The 17,310-nt window shown below is 39.4% G+C and overlaps 1 protein-coding gene across 1 annotated transcript; it reads left to right on the top strand.

Moving 5' to 3' along the window:
• Nucleotides 1-441: 441 nt before the first annotated feature.
• Nucleotides 442-3,568, top strand: KCNE4 (potassium voltage-gated channel subfamily E regulatory subunit 4). Its single transcript, XM_077152046.1, has 2 exons — nucleotides 442-511; nucleotides 1,037-3,568. The coding sequence occupies exon 2, from the start codon at nucleotides 1,063-1,065 to the stop codon at nucleotides 1,573-1,575; it is 513 nt and encodes a 170-aa protein (XP_077008161.1). The 5' UTR covers nucleotides 442-511; nucleotides 1,037-1,062; the 3' UTR covers nucleotides 1,576-3,568.
• The last annotated feature ends 13,742 nt before the right edge of the window (nucleotides 3,569-17,310 follow it).

The raw sequence follows: 17,310 nt of genomic DNA on the forward strand, positions 1-17,310 counted from the left end.
CAGGTTTCTTGACTAAATCCTACACTAGCTTTCAACTCTCTTTCATTCAGATTATAGTATTTGACTGCCTCTGACAACCAGTAGGAGACGTGATGATTATTTCCCAAAGATGGGATAAACCATGGACTGATTTTTCAATGGAAGTGGATTTAGGGGGAAAAGTTCCAACTTAGTACTTTCTTTTCTCCTCTTTCCATCCATTTTCACAAACACCTGTAAACTTTGGCTGAGCTCTGGGAGTGAGGAGTGGTTCCCAATTCCCAGTCTTTCTCTTTTCACAGCTGCGGAGTTGAGTGAGTTGAACTGCAGTGCTTTTGAAAGTTCACTGTTCACTTTGCCACGACTAGCCTCTGTTGTAAATTTTCCTCCCTGAACACGTGACGATGCATGGCTTGACTATATATCCCAACTGCCGCAGCAGAGCTGTCAGAGCGCTGAGCCCGGCACCGAGGGAAATCGCTCCAGGACTTGGTATTTGAGGAATTCAGGACTTTGGAAGAATTTGTCTTTGGTAAGTTAGCCATGCTACTTTGCTTCATATACATATGAAAGATGGTTATTTCTGACAATTAGTAGATGATGCTTTCCTTTCTTTTCTTTCTGTTCTTTTTGTTGTTGTTCTAAGGAAACTTTTGAATTTAGAAGCAAAATGTAAACGTTTTTTCTGGCTCAGTTACAAAAAGTTTCCCAATGACCAAAATGTTCTTTATTTTCATTATGCTGTCCTGCCTTGCATTGATTTTTCCTTTTCCTTTTTTTAAAATTATCGAAGTAATTTATGCTTACTTTATGAAACGCAAATAGTACAGACATGCATATACTAAAAAATGAAAGTCCTTCTTTCTTTTCCCTTAACCCCCCGCCAACTCCCACCCCTGCTCGGTAAGCCCTGTTAACTCTTTGGGGGAACCTCTTTCGCTCATTTCCACATGCTTTGCAAGCTTTTTTGATAACGGAATTCTGCAAAGCTCCTGTGCAGCCTTCTCGGGGTACCACGGAACTGGGGGAGCGTTCTAACTGGCAGTTTTTCCCCCAGATCCTCGCCGAGCGAGCAGCCCTTCGATGCTGAGGATGGAGCCTCTGAACACCACGCACCCCAGCCCCGCAGCTTCCAGCAGCCCCCTCGAGTCCCACGTGCACGGCCGCGGCAGCAGCAACGGCAACGAATACTTCTACATCCTGGTTGTCATGTCCTTCTATGGCATTTTCTTGATTGGAATCATGCTGGGCTACATGAAATCCAAGAGGCGGGAGAAGAAGTCCAGCCTTCTGCTGCTGTATAAAGACGAGGAGCGGCTCTGGGGGGAGGCCATGAAGCCCCTGCCCATGGTGTCGGGCCTGAGATCCGTGCAGGTGCCCATGATGCTGAACATGCTGCAAGAGAGCGTGGCACCGGCCCTGTCCTGCACCCTCTGCTCCATGGAAGGGGACAGTGTGAGCTCCGAGTCCTCCTCCCCGGACGTGCATCTCACCATCCAGGAGGAGGTGGCGGACGATGAGCTGGGAGAGACTTCCGAGACGCCCCTCAACGAAAGCAGCGAAGGGTCCTCAGAGAACATCCATCAGAATTCCTAGCACCCCCAGGGCCTCTGCAGGCGGCCCCGTCAGCCAGCACCCTTAGAGAGAGGAAGGGCACTTTCCAAGTGTCTGGTGGCACTTTTCTAGTGCAGTGATGTGACCCCCGGCGAGCCTCGGAATCGGGGTGGGGTGGGGGACAAGGCTCAGCCGGAGCCAGCAGCAGCAAGGAGTCTCTGACGCGTCTGTGGCTTGAACAGGCCACTGAAAAATCCCTGAAGACCTGCGGTCTACACGTTTACTCTGGGGCCTGGGTGTTGGGGTTCCTGCTTCGAATTTTGCAGGCCCCTGCGTATGCTGTCATTTTGTCACTGGATGACCTCCGAAACTCCTGTATCACCTGCCCTCTCTGAGGGCTGTCAAATGCCTAAAGGACATGCTAGGGGACTAGTGCTGATTTACTCATTTGCCCAGAACTTTCTTCTTCTAGATCTGATTGGTTGTAAGTACCTCCACTGTGTACCTGGAGCACTAGCTCCTAGCCAGTCACAGAGCTCCTTTCAGAGGTCTTTTGGACTAGAGGGGAAATATTGATGGAGGAATTTTCATGGGAGAGAGCTGGAGATCTGAACATGACCATTTGCATTCTGGAAGGGAAAAGAAATGCAACTTTTTAACCTGTTCACGTTGGCCAGAGTTATAAGAGATGATCTATTGTTTTGATTCCCTTTCCAACCTATGACTTTTAACTATGTGACTTGTCATCCAGCATTATAAGCTGAAATGCTTTTTTTTTGGCTGGGAGGGCTAACCTAGACTCGAATCTGCGTTCCTAATGGCCATGCAGGGACTCTTACTGCCGTTTCCAGAGGGGGTATTGGTGGGGTCGGACAAGGCCAAGCGCTAGCTCTGCTACTGCGCATTTTCCCAGCCTAGTTTTCTGAGCTGGGAGAGGGAATTACATGGGGCTCCCCAGTGTGGTATTTCGTCACGTAACCGAGACCTAGAAGGGCGTTCTCAGACAGGGTTTGTACGAAGCTCGGCTCTGTGTTTCCTGGTCCAGAGCCCTGACACTCGTTTGCTGTGTGGTCCGGAGCATGTCATCAAGAGGCTTACTGCTTCATGAGACTCCTCAAGGATCGGTGTCCCTAGGGGACCGGGAGGATGTCTTTAGATTTTGAAGACTCTGATAAATCCTGCATGGCCTGGGGTGAGGAAGCTTACGGAGAACAAAATATTTTCCCCTTGGCCAGTTGGCCTGAAAAAGGATCTGCTTCTTTTAAAGGAGCCGATGGATACTCAGGACATGTAACTGGGGAATTCAGAGCAAAACACCCACCCAACCCTGCCTAATTTTCCCTGGATTGAGCCGTAGAGACAGAGACCACATTTTATTCTGCAAAGTTCCCTAGGTGAGATTCCTGGTAGAGGGATGTTAATACTCCCTAAGGAAAGGAGGAGTCTAAAAACTCCTCAGGCATGCTTGATAATGTCTCCATGTTATGTCTATGGTCCATAACTTCGTAGCAGACCATTTAGACTCATGAATGCAAGGAGGAGGAGAAACACACCAAAAGGTCAGATTTAATTCTAGTTGCAAAACTTTTTTCTGTTTTTAAATACAAACTCCCTGCACTGGAGACACAACAATCATTACTGTCTCCATGGAAGGGTTAACAGCTAGGAGCTGGTTTATCACTCTGCTTTAATACAGAGTTAGAGGACGTTTATCTTTAGGGAAAAGGGCCCTCTGTTCACTTTAAGATTCAGTGTGGATTTGCTCCAAAGGGGGCTGTTTAAGCTGAAAGAAGCCAAGTTAAGTTTGGCCCCTTGCCTGGAAATCACTTGAATTCTGAAACTTTACTGCAATGGACATGTGCATTGTCACATTTTCCATTGCTTTATCCTGAGGTTTGGTGCAAATCTATCTGCGCCTATTAAAAACTGATGTATATACTTCCTTCTTATTCTATTGAGTTGTGTAGAATTGTCTTCCGTATTTAACAGTTTGTAATTTTCACATTTTTTAATTTAAATAAACAAACACGGTTTCCTGGGAAATCATGGGTTGTTTCTTTGATCTTCAATGCAATTCCTGGCTGCTAAGAAATACAGATACCATCTCCAAGGCATCTCTGGATTTTGCTCATTTTCCAAATTGGACTCTTTCTATGGCATATCTTATTTTTGCTTTTCTGCCTTAACCCCGAGGGGAGTGAGGCTTGACTTTTCTATCCTTCCATAGGATATGTGATGAATGTAAAACAAGCTTTGTAATGAACAGAAAACAAGCTGCAGTTGGTCATTCATCAACTTCTCAGCTTTTTCATTTAGTGGTTCTGGTGCCTTTGGACTTGACAACTGACTCTAAGATGTTACTCCAAATTTGGCTGCAAGAAAAGGTTTGATTTGCATGTTAGCTTAGTAAATATGGTGCACACATGTGGTCCCAGTAGCACAGGTTAATGGGCAGGAAGTTACTGTATATATAGTAACACAAACTTATGAACATTCTGAAGTACAAATTCTTTAAGGTGAGATTGACTTTCCTTTCTCTGCCAATCTCACCCCACCTAAGATTGATTTCTAGACCCTTCCCACTCGGTCTTAGTTGGGTCTCCCACACTGGCCCAGAGGTTGAGGTGTGGACTATCTGCTGCAACCTCTTATTTGTGGTCTTATTTACATGGTCAGAAGAGCAAAAGAAAAATCAAGAAAATCCATGACCCGTTTTGAGTCACGTAGATGGCAAAAAGTGCCCTTTGCTTTTGTTTCCCTTTTTCCTGTGAGTTGACTTTTCTGATTCAAGTTAATGTTTCCATCAAGTCCACAAAGAACTGTCTCCCAGTAGGGGAGTTACCTGGCTACAGTAAAGGGGATTGTGGATTCTTCTCAAATAATATCAAGGATCCAGCAGGTGGATCCTTGAATCTTTTAAAAGATAAGAAGATTCTTTTCAATGATGAGAGACTCTCAATTGACCTGAACTTTAATGCCATTCGGTAAACAAATGGTTAAGGAAAATTTTTTATCATGGGTAGAAGAAGAGGGAATTCTAAACTCTAAGTGTCCTAAAAATGTGCAGAGTATACTACGTCATTTTAAGGGAATATTTATTTTCTTAAAACAGAAAACAACAACAAAAAACTTCTAAGCTGAACCTAAGGCCCAAGGGTTTTGGTCCATGTGGATTTACTCATCCATGTGAAAAACTGAACAGGGGATTTGGCCTGTGCATCTAAGATGTTAGAAACATATTTTAAAGCATTTAAATGTTAGGGATGAGGTAAATGAATCGTCTGCTGGTTCCATACTGTTCTAATTACACCTTTGCACGTCAAAATCAGGCAGAGATGCTGCAGAGAAAAAGATTTCTTTCATGGACAGAAACACAAGATCAAAACTACCGGGAAAGGGTAAACTTGGGCCAAGCAATGAGTGCTCTTGGCTCGTATTTCTGTTTGGAAAGTGGACCTCATGGTACACTTCAGAGCTGCGACTGGAGGTTTTCGTGGTCAGGCATGCACTTCCAGAGCTCAGCTGAAGATGGGTCATTTATCGTCCCATAAAATACTGCTCTGAGCCTAAATGCTGTGGAACAGTTGGAGGATTGAGTGTCAAATGTAATTTATGCTCCAGGCTTAGACAGAGCACACTTTAGCTCAGTATCCTTACCCTAAAGTCTGGCTTACTGTGCAGTAGAGCATCACAGGGGGATATAGTGGATCATGAGATTGGAGGTGGAATCAAGGGCTGGAGGGAGACCAATCAACTGTTCAATCAGAATAGTGGCTTGAAAGGAACTGGAATTCAGGAAGACACGGCTTAAATAGGGGCCTCCTAGGAGTTCAAGCGGATTATGTTTGGGTTTCTAGCAAAGCTTTGACACTATCTTGCTCTCTAGCTCTGGCGAAGCTACCCAACTTCTCTGACCTGCAGTTTCTTTCTTTCACCATGCAGACAACATACTGACCTTTGTCTTTGGGAGCTATTACTGAAAAGAATCATGAGACATCCTGAGAAACACTGAGCACCACAGGAAATTAAAGGAATAGCAGCTTCAGGATTCTCCTTTTTATAATGTGTCCTGGGTATGCATTGGCAAATAAAGTCACAGACATATCCTCTTCCGTACGTAGGTGGTTTCCCTGGGAGATGGGAATTTAAGAAAAGGACACAGTTTGCTAAAGGAGAAGGGTCAAAAGAAAAAAAAAAAACACTGTCAAATTCTGCCTTCCCCTGTTTCTGAAATGTTTCCTCCCACACAGGAAGGAACAGTTTGGGATGTGAGCTGTTTCCATGGAGATAGCAAGCCAAGGTCACTTAATTGAAGGAGACTGTGGGCCCAGGGGTAATGGATCATTAGGATAACTTTATGAATTATGGTTTGGTCCATGGCTCAGGGCAATGAGCTTTGAGCTCTCTGTAGCTTCCATTCATGGGGGTCAGGGGGAGGGAGGAAATGCAGGGAAAAAATTTTTCTTTTGTCCTGTACAAACCCGTCCTCTTTTTCAGCCTGAACTTCTCCTGCTTGTTCAATATAGAGCTAAGCTCTTGTTCTCCAGTCTTTTGAAATTTATTTCTTACCTTGCATTCTCTTGCTAAGAGACATGATCAGAGAATTTTTCACATCAGTAACTGTGCCACTTTCCTAATCTTAATGTTGTCTTACTTCCTGTTCAAATATAGTGAATGATGTATGATCTCTTTCCCACTCTCCTCTCCCCTCTTCTCTGGCTTCCTTCCTTTACACAAAAGGGATCAAGAATGACAGTAACAACAATGCACAATACCTAGAAAGCGCTTAATCCATGCCAAGCACAGACTTCATCCAATCTTTATAACCTTGTGCTTTGTGTCTGAGGGACTTCAGATGTACTGGGATGTAACACCTACCCAACCACCAAAGAAGTCGTAATCTCCGTATAGATGAATCCCAATAAAAATACCTTGATTTCAGTTTAATTGGTAACATTTGTTGAATATTCCTGTGTGTGTGGTCTTTGCGCTCTAGGAAGGTATACACACACATGATTTGTCTCTGAACAGCTAGAAGACACTGAGGTGTGATTAAATGGACAAAATGAATTATTTACCTAATATTTGCTCTGCTCTGTGATGCATGCTCTCCTTTTGAAAATCTCATTTAACCTTTCCAAAGAAACTGTGAACGAGGTCTATAATACTGTAAACCAGATAAGAAACTTGAACTCAAGAAGTTAGCTGCAGGCCAGCCAGGCTTCAAAAGCAGATTTTCTTGTGTAAGATTTAGTATTTTTTTAATAAAGCAGTTTTATTGAGATATATAAACATACCATACACTCTACCCAAAGTGTAAAGTCAATGGCTTTTATTATAATCACAGAGTTCATCTTAGGGGCATACTTATTGATGTGAAGATGAATAATGTACATTCATCACCACTATCAATTTTAGGACATTTTCATTACTTCAAAAATTACCCATTTGCAGTCACCTCTCAATCTCTCTATCCCTCCCTAGCCCTACATAACCACTTATCTAATTCTTTCTCTATAGATGTATTTACTTTTACATTTTATCTAAATAGAATCATGCAATATGTAATAATTTGCATCTGGTTTCTTTCCTTAGCATGTGTTTATTTGAGATTGTTACTATTTTTAATTAGAGAAGTTGTAGGTTTACAAAAAAGTCAGATAAAATATAAAATGTTCCCATATATTCCCCGATTGTTGACAATTTGCTTTAGTGTGGTACCTTTGTCACAACTGATGAAAGAGTATTGAAGTATTACTGTTAACTATAGTCCTGAGTTTATATCGGTTGTATTTTTTCCATATGCCACCCTATTATTAACACCTTGTAGTAGTGTTATCCAGTAATTATAATTCACAAAAGAACATTCTTATATTTGAACTATTAATCACAGCCCATCATTCACAATAGGGTTCACTGTGTTATACAGTTTCATGTTTTGTCTTCTAACTTTCCTTCTAGAGACATAAATGACCCAAAACTTCCCCTTTCAACCACTTCACAAACATAATTCAGTGCAGTTAATTATACTCACAATAATATGCTACCATCACCACCATCCATTTCTAAACATTTACAATCAACCTAAACAGAAATTCTTTGCAAATTAAGCATCAACTCCCATTCTCTACGCCCGTTCTGTCTCCGGGAACCTATATTCCAGATTCTAACTCTAGGAGTTTGCTTTTTATAATTAGCTCATATCAGTGAAATCATACAAAATTTGTCCTTTTGTGTATGGCTTATTTCACTCAATGTAATGTCCACAAGTTCATCCATGTTGTTGCATGCATCAGAACTTCATTCCTTCTTATAGCTGAATAGTCCATTGTACGTATATACCACATTTTATTTATCCGTTCATTAATTGATGGACACAGGTTGCGTCCATCTTTTGGCAACTGTGCATAATGCACTATGAACGTCGGTGTGCAATTGTCTGTTCAAGTCCTTGCTTTAGTTCTTCTGGGTATATATCTAGTAGCAGGATGGCCAGATCATGTGCAGTTCTATACAAAGCTTCCTGAGGAATGACAAACTGTCTTCCACAGCAGCTATACCAGTTTCATTCCCATCAGCAGTGAATGAGTGTCCCTATCCCCCCACATCCTCTCCAACACTTGTAGTTTTCTGTTTTTCAATAGTGATCACTCTAGTGGGTATGACGTGATATCTCGTGGTTTTGATTTGATTTCCCTAGTAACTAGTGATGTTGAACATTTCTTCATGTGCTTTTTAGCCATTCATATTTCCTCTTTGGAGAAAAGTCTATTCAAGTCTTTTGCTTGTTTTTAATTGGGTTGTTATCTTCTTATTGTTAAATGGTAGGATTTCTTTGTATAGTCTAGATATCAGACCCTTATTTGTATTTCCTCTTTGCAAAAATGTCTATTCAAATATTTTTCCCATTTTTAAATTGCATTATTGTCTTTTTATTGTTGAGTTGTAGGGTTTCTTTGTGTATTTTTGATATTAGACCCTTCTTAGATATGTGGTTTCCAAATATTTTCTCCAATTGTGTAGGTCATCTTTTCACTTTCCGGCTAAGTTCTTTGATGAACAAGAGTTTTTAATTTTAATCTGTTTTTTTCTTTTGTTCCTTATGCTTTGGGTTTAAAGTCTAAGAAACAATTGCTTACACAAGATCTTGAAGATGCTTCCCTACTTTTTTTTTTTTTTTTTTAGGAATTTTATGGTCCTGGCTCTTGTATTTAGGTCTTTGATCCATTTTAAGTTAATTTTTGTATAAGGTGTGAGATAGGGGTCTCTTTCATTCTTTTGCATACAGATATCCAGGTCTCCCAGCACCATTAGCTGAAGAAAGTTTTCTGTGCCAGTTGAGTGGACTTGTCAGCTTTGTAAAATATCAATTGGCTAAAGATGTGAGGGTTTATTTCTGAACTCTCAATTTAATTTCTTTGGTCAATATATATATATATTTGTTAGTACCATGCTGTTTTGAAGGTGCACTGTACCTTTGTAACATGATTTACAGTCAGGAAGTGTGAGTTCTCCAACTTTTCTTTTTCAAAAAAAATTTTTTTTTCCATTTTGGGCCCCTTATCCTTCCAAATAAATTTGATAATTTGATTTTCCATTTCTGCAAAATAGGCTGTTGGAATTTTGATTGAGATCACATTGAATCAATTTGGGTAGAATTGACATCTTAATGATAGCTAGTCTTTCAGTCCATGTTATGGAATGTCCTTCCATTTATTTAGGTCTTTTAAAATTTCTTTTAGCAATATTTTGTAGTTTCCTGTATGCAAGTCCTTTATATACTTGGTTAAATTTATACCTAGGTATTTGATTCTTTTAGTTGCTATTACAAGCGGAATTTTTTTCCTGATCTTCTCAGATTGTTCATTACTAGTATATAGAAATAGTATTGACTTTTAAGCGCTGATCTTGTATCCTACTCCTTTGTTAAGCTTGTTTCTTAGCTCTAGTAGCTATGCTGTAGATTTTTCAAGACTTTATAAATAGAGGATCATGTGCAAATAATGAAAGTTTTACTTCTTCCTTTCCAATTTGGATGAATTTTTTTCTTTTTTTATCTATTCTAGCTAGAACTTCTAGCACAATGGTAAATAGCAGTGGTGGCAGTGGGTGTCCTTGTCTTATTTCCCAATCTTAGAGGGAAAGTTTTCAGTCTTTCAACATTGTGTACTATGTTACTTGTAGTTTTTAATATATGCCCTTTAACATATTAAGGAAATTTCCTTCCATTCCTATCTTTTGAAGTGTTTTTAAAAAGAAAGAATGCTGGATTTTGTCAAATGCCTTTTCTGGCTCAATCAATATGATCATGTGGTTTTTCCCCTTTGATTTGTTGATGTGGTATATTACATTAATTTATTTTTTTGTGTGTATTGAATCATCCTTGCATATCTGGGGATACAACTCACTTAAATGTGCTATTGGATCCTATTTGCAAGTATTTTGTTGAGAATTTTTCATCTATATTCCTTAATGAAATTGATCTGTAATTTTATTTTCTTGGAGTTTCTTCATGTGGCTTTGGTATTAAGGTAATGTTGGCTTCATAAAATGAGTTAGGTAGTGTTCCCTCATCTTCAATTTTTTGGAACAGTCTAAGCAGAATTGGCATTAATTTTTCTTGGAATAATTGGTAGAATTCAGCTGTGAAGCTATCCAGTCCTGGGTCTTTCTTTGTTGGGAGGTTTTTGATGCCTGACTCTATCTCTGTACTTGTAATTGGTTTGTTAGGTCTTCTATTTCTTCTCAAGTCAGTGTAGTTCATTCATGTGTTTGTAGGCATTTTCTCATTTCATCTAGGTTATTTAATTTGTTGGCATACAGTTGTTTATAATATCCTCTTTTGAGCCTTTTTATTTCTTTGGGTCGGTCTAATATCCCCCTATAATTTCTGATTTTATTAATCTGCATCTTTTCTCTTTGTCAATCTAGATAAAGGTTTGTTACTTCTGAAAGAACCAACTTTTGGCTTTATTAATACTTTTTATTGTTTTTTCATTCTCAATTTCATTTATTTTTGCTCTTATCTTTTCTTTTGCTTGCTTTGGGTTTAGTTTTCTGTTCTTTTCCTAGTTCTTCCAGATATGCATTTAGGTCTTTGATTTTAGCTCTTTTTTCTTTTCTAATGTAAGCATTTGGAACTATAAATTTCCTCTTCAGGACTACCTTTTCTGGATCCCATAAGTTTTGCTATGATGTGTTCTTGTTTTCATTTGTTTTAAAATATTTACTGAATTATCTTGCAATTTCTTCTTTGACACACTGATTGTTTAGGAGTGTGTTTAACTTCAATATATTTGTGAATTTTCCAATTCTCCACATGTTATTGATTTCCAGCCTCATTCCATTATCATCAGAGAAAGAGTTCTGTCTAATTTCAATCATTACAAATTTATTCAGACTTGTTTTGTGACCCAGCATATGATCTATCTTGGAAAATGATCCATGAGCACTTAAAGAATTTATATCCTGCTGTTTTTGGTTGCAATTGTATTATTCAGGTTTTCTGTTTCCTTATTGATCCACTATCTAGATATTCTATCTACTGATAAGATGGGTGTACTGACATTTCCAACTATTATTATAGGGACACCTATTTCTCTCTTCAGTTTTGCCAGTTTTTGTGTTGTGTATTTGGGGCACCATGATTAGGTGCATGAATATTATTTATGATTGTTTCTTCTTCTTGGTGGGTTACCCCTTTTAATAATATATGGTGTTCTTCTTTGTCTTTTATAACAGTTTTGCATTTAAAGTCTATTTTGACAAATATTAGTATAGCTAAGCTAGCTCTTTTTTGGTTACTGTTTGTGTGAAATATCTTTTTCAAGTCTTTCACTTTCAACCAATTTGTGTCTTTGGGATTAAGGTGTATCTCTTATAGACAGGATGTAGTTGAATCACACCTTTTTCATCTATTCTGCCAATCTGTGTCTTTTGATTGGGGAATTCACTTCATTGACATTCAATGTTGTTATTGTAAATTCAATACTTAATTCAGCCATTTTATTTTATTTTATTTTATATGCCATATCTTATTTTTGTCTCTTTTTTTTTTATCCCTTTAGTTACTCTTACTCAAAATCTTCATTTCTATCCTCAACTCTAAACCTCTTTCTCCTATCTTTTCCTATCAGCCTGAAGAACTCCCTTTAGCATTTCTTGTAGGGCATATCTCTTGTTGATGAACTCTCTCTGTTTATCTGTGAATATTTTAAACTCTCCCTCAATTTTGAAGGACAGTTTTGCCACATAAAGAATTCTTGGCTAACAATTTTTCTGTTTTAGTACTTGAATATATTATACTATTGTTTTCTAGTCTCCACAGTTTCTGATGAGAAATTGACTTATTGCTGAGCCCTTGAATGTGATGAAATCACTTTTATCTTACTGCTTTCAGGATTCTCCTTATCCTTGCATTAGACATTCTTATTAGTATGTGTCTCAGAGTAGATCTGTTAGGATTCATTCAATTTGGAATACATTGCTCTTTTTGGACATGTGTATTTATGTCTTTCATAAGAGTTGGGAAATTTTCAACCATTATTCCTCAAGTATTTGTTCTGTCCCCTTTCCTTTCTCTTTTCCTTCTGAGACACCCATCTTGTGTATGTTTTTGTGTTTTATGCTATCATTCAAATCTCTGAGACCCTGCTCAATTTTTCCATTAGTTTTCTCTATATATTCTTCTGTATGTAAGATTTTCAATGTCCTGTCTTCTAGTTCACTTTCTTCTGCCTGTTCAAATCTGCTTTTTTATGCCTCTAGTGTATTTTTATCTCTTCTATTGGATATTTCATTACATAATATCTGTTATATTTCTTTTTATACTTTTAAATTCTTCTTTATGCTCACTCAGTATTTTCTTAATATCCTTTATCTCTTTACCTATATTTTCCTTCATCTACTTGTATTGATTTAGGAGATTTCTTTGAACATCCTTGATTAGTTGTTCAAAATTCTGTGCCTCCTCTAAAGTTCTGTTACTTTAACTGGGCCATATCTTCTTGTTTCTTTCAATTCTGTGCTGATGTTTAGGCATCTGATTATTTTTATGAGTTTACTCTGAAGTTTCTCTTGCCTAGGATTTTATCATTGATTAACTTTATTTTAAGGCTTTTCTTGGATACTTGGTTCAATTTATTCTAGACCTGTAGAATTGCTTGTGTTTAACTAAACAGATTTTTCCAATCTATCTTTATTTGATTATTGCCCTGGGTATGTGGTACACTTTTTAAGCTAGCACTATTTGTACAATTGTTTTAACCCTTCAGGAGAAAGTTTTCTTTTTTCTGTTCTTTCTCTGGGAATCTTGATCTTTTCTGTTTGTTTTTTTTTTTGCATCTATATATTTTTTTTTTTTCACTAATTTCATTGCCTGTGGCTCCTTTTGCCTGGAGTGCAAATTCTGATAGGAAGGTCAGCCTAGAGAGGAATTTCCCAGTTCAGTATTTCCCAGGCAAAACAGGGTAAGGGATCCATAAAGGGACATGAAGCAGCTCCAAAGAGCCCTGGGGAGAGGATCAAGGAAAACGCCAGAAGCCTTTTGGATGACTTCTGCTTTCCTTGCCTGCTCAAAAGGTGGTGCTCTTCAGGAAATTGTTCCCTGCAGCCTTAGGGAGGCACTGCATCTTCAAACCTCTATTCTCGCTCTCTGTGTTGGGGGGATGGGGTGGGGTTAAAGCAATGGCTGCAAGCAGTCCCTATCTGGGATCGGCTGAAACAGCCATTCAGTGCAGGGACCAGTGATTCGAATTCACTCATCAAAAGCTATGATCAGTGCTTGGCCATGCCACCACTAACCCCCTTCTTGGGGAAGAGGACATCCATGTCCTTCTGTGTCTGCAGTGGCCAACCACCTACAGAGTGGGAGATGGGTACCAGCAGCCACTGCAGAGCAAGTTTACACATATTTCTTTACTTCAGTTTGTCTGCCTTTCCTCCCACTCTTTTCTGGATGCTGTTCAGTGCATCCCTGGCTTCTGGAGCCCCAGAACAATTGTTTCAGACAGTTCTTGCCTATTGACTAGCTGTTTTCAAAGGGTAGTGAGTCCTGGAAATCCCTACTCTGCCATCTTCCCAAGGTCTCTTTCTAGTATTCTTTTAATTACTAGGAAGCATGAAGCATGAGGCATGGAATTTAGTTCCATTTAGACATTAAGCAGCTCTAACATTGCAAAAGTTGCTCAACCTCTCTGAGCATGTTTCCTCACTGGTAAAATGAAGATAACAATGTCTTCTCTCCTGACCTCAAAACATTGTCAGAGCTGCTCATGAAACAGCTGAAAAAATAAATACGGGCTGCATGGTAGGCATTACTAGCATTTACTAATATCTAGCTCTTCTCCATTTTGGGAAACATAGAGGATTCTACTTCTCAATGCCTTCTCCTATGCACCCCACCCCCCCCATACAACTCCGAGGGAGTAACCACAGAATATGATATATTCTGGTCAATGCGAACTGATTGAAAATAATGTATGTTACATCTGAGCTGTGCTGGTGAAAAGTCCATGTGAGGTTCTCCAGTCACTCTGTTCACCTGTATGTCCCTAGTGAGGTCACATGCTCTAGTTAGTATAACTAATAGGATGGGAGAATCTGTGTCAGCCTGGAACAGAGTTACTGCATGGAGGAAAATTGCTCTGGAAGTTGCTCAAACCTGCAGCTAGCTCTGTATGAAGCAGTAATAAATCTGTTTTTGATACATATTATGAGGTTGGGCTTTTGTCACTTTCAGCAAAACCTAGTTTATTTGATTAATCAGGGTATAAACATATTAGAGAATCATAGAATATTGGAAGACACCTTCTGGATCAACTACCCTAATCCCTCAGCTTAATGATGGGGAAATTAAGACTCACAGCAGTTAAGTTACTTATTCAAAATTGTGTAGAGTGATAGGAGCAGAGAGGAGTATACAACCCAGGCTCCTGACATTTGGTGGCTGATCCCCCTTGTGGACATGGCTATGGAGGTCTCTGCCAAGTCTTGGAGGAGACGAAAGACCTGGAGTGTCTTCCCTGTTGGGCTTCCTTACTCATTTCATGAGTCTTGCTGAGAACTCAAATTCTCAGCTTCCTTTTTCTGGTCAAACCCTTGCACTCATGCCCTCTGTGGAGAGATGGAACTGACCAGGCAGGGTTAAACACATTTCCTCAGAAAAGTGCAATGTGACATCACTGGAAACTTTAATAAAATGGAAGAAGCTATAAATAGGAGGAGGGACATAAGCAAACAGGGTTGAATGTAATTGCTTTGCATGAAGCTTACTGGGTTTTGGCTTTCAGTTTTATTTTTTACATATTTAGGCTCATCTCCAGCCCCAGAATGGGTCATGTGCAGGACCCCCTCGCCTGCCCCCATGCAGAAGGCTCCCAGAGCTGATGTCCCTAAGTGCCGGGTAATGACCCTGAAGGCAAACACTAGACTTTGCACTTTACATTGGGATTTCAGATGATGCAGAAACCTATGGGCACATCACAATTTTATCCCTGATATTGAAGAAGGATTTTCTCCCTCATTTATATCCTCCTTTTCCCTTCAGAACTTCTGCCAAGGAGCTGGACATATACTTTGATAGAGAGATTTTGGTTTCTTCTAAAAAATTTCAACTTTTTTTGTACTTCCACCACACAGTCACCAGGCTTTGATTATAGCAGAAGTTGTGCTGCCTTTCCCATTAGATAATAAACTTCTTGTGAGCCAGAAATATATAGTATTATTTTTGAAGCCAAAGTGCTTGGTTTGGGCTGTCATTCCAAAGGATTTTCTCTTATGATGTTCTTTTTTTCTCCCTTTACATTTTTCCTTTGGGTTATCTCATCCACCCTCAAATCTTCAACGGTTAAGAAAAAATTAAAGAACAAATACACATCTAGCACTTGCTATGTGCCAGAAATTCTTCTAGAATATTTACATGTAATAATGTATTTACTTCTCATGACAGGTTAAGAGAGGGATTTTTAAGCCCATATTAAAGATGAAGACGCAGAGGCATATAGAAATTAAGTGATCAGATTCACACGGTCAGTTAGCAGCAGAACTGGGAATAGAACACAGTAATCTGGCTCCAGAGTTGACCTACTTAACAGCTCTGCTGTCACTCCATCCAAGTCCCAAATTGATCAGATCTAGGCTAGATTTTTCTTATGATAACAATGTCTGTGCTTATATCTGCCTGATATCCCATAAGCCTCTCAAATTTCCAACATCTAATCTCACTCATTATTTTTCCTTCCAAATCTATCCCCTAACTTATGCTTCCCATTATCCATTAGTCACAGAAGTCAAAAGTTTAGGTATAGCCCGAGCTTTTCTCCCTCTCTTTAGGTCACTAGGCTATCTCTGAAATCTCTTTCCATTAACAAGGACACTGTTTATTCTCACAATATTTCTTTAATCAGGAAAGTATTTAGGATCAGAGAAATGTTGGAGCAAGAAGAAACAACATGATCAGAGCTTTTCATATATAGCTATATACAAAAAATAATTTAATGCTTAGAATGGAAGGTGCCAGACGGGTCTTAAAATGATAACAACAGTCTGTCACTATGGTGCTTACAATTTTTTTCCCATTATGCAAGATGAATCGAAGAAGACAAGGGCGGGGCCGGGGGGGGGGCTGATAAAGAAGACAGGATTCCAGGTGAGAGAAGAGAAGTGCCTGGTATTGGGCATTAGAAATGGAGATGGGATAGAAGCTAGAAATACTGAAGAGTTGAAATTGGCAAGCTTTTGTGACTGGTTCAATGTCAGAGAATGAAGAGGATGGAATGGAAGCTGATTCTGAGTCTGTGTAATTGAAAAAGGGTAGTGCCAATAATAAAAATGGGCAACAAATGAATAATGTGTTGTGCACTTTGAGTTGAAGGTGCTGACATGAGATCCAGAAGGCATTTGGAAAGTCAGTATGGGAATTTGTCTTAGCTTGCTAGAGCTCCTATCAGAAATAACACAAAATTGGTTTTGGCTTAAACAGTGGGAATTTATTGCCTCATGGTTTCAGAGGCTAGAAGGCTTGCTTCCTCCCAGGGTTAGTAAGAAGTTGGTGCTTGCTTGCCACAATCTCTGGGGTTGGTTGTTTTAATCTCTTCCCTCTGTCACATGGCGATGTCTTCTCCTTTTTCTTTTGGGTTCCCATTTCTTGTGGCTTTTTCCTTGTAAAGGACTCCAGTAATCTGGATTAAGACCCACTCTCATTCAGTTGCGGGTGGTTTTATTTGCAATGGATTCACACCCACAGGAATGCAGATTAAGATTAAAGACCCGTCACTACTGAGGTAGATAACTCAATCTGCTACAGAACTTCTGAGAGAGGTGGGAGCTAGATGCAGAAATTTGGGAGCTATGTACATGACTGTGTATGGATAAAATAGCCAAGGGTGGAGGGAATAGAGAAGAAGGCAAAGATCAGTCCATCGGGGGACCAACAACTGGTTGAAGGTTAAGGAGGAGAGGAGGCAAGAGCAGGAATAGTCCAAGAAGTAAAATGAGCATGGCAGAGTGACCCAGGAGTGAAACAAGCAGAGATTTTCCAGAAGGAGGGGATAGCCAGCCATTGAGAAATGGAAGAGAACATTGCCTCCTTTGATGACTTGTAAGTGATCAGTGATCTGTTGTATGCTCAATCTGTAGAGTAATGGGGATGGAGATATCAGGTTATAAAAGATCGATGCATGGTGGGTGAACATTGTAGACTAATCCTTTCAGGGTGATTGACTGTAAAAAGCAAAATATAATATGGTTAGTTTAAGAAGTTTGTACCATTCAGAGTCT

The sequence above is a fragment of the Tamandua tetradactyla genome, chromosome 3 (assembly GCF_023851605.1).
Source record: "Tamandua tetradactyla isolate mTamTet1 chromosome 3, mTamTet1.pri, whole genome shotgun sequence".
NCBI classification, from domain to species: Eukaryota; Metazoa; Chordata; class Mammalia; order Pilosa; family Myrmecophagidae; genus Tamandua; species Tamandua tetradactyla.

Excerpts from the sequence above, each read along its gene's own strand:
- KCNE4 (XM_077152046.1), top strand. The coding sequence starts at position 1,063 with ATGCTGAGGATGGAGCCTCTGAACACCACGCACCCCAGCCCCGCAGCT.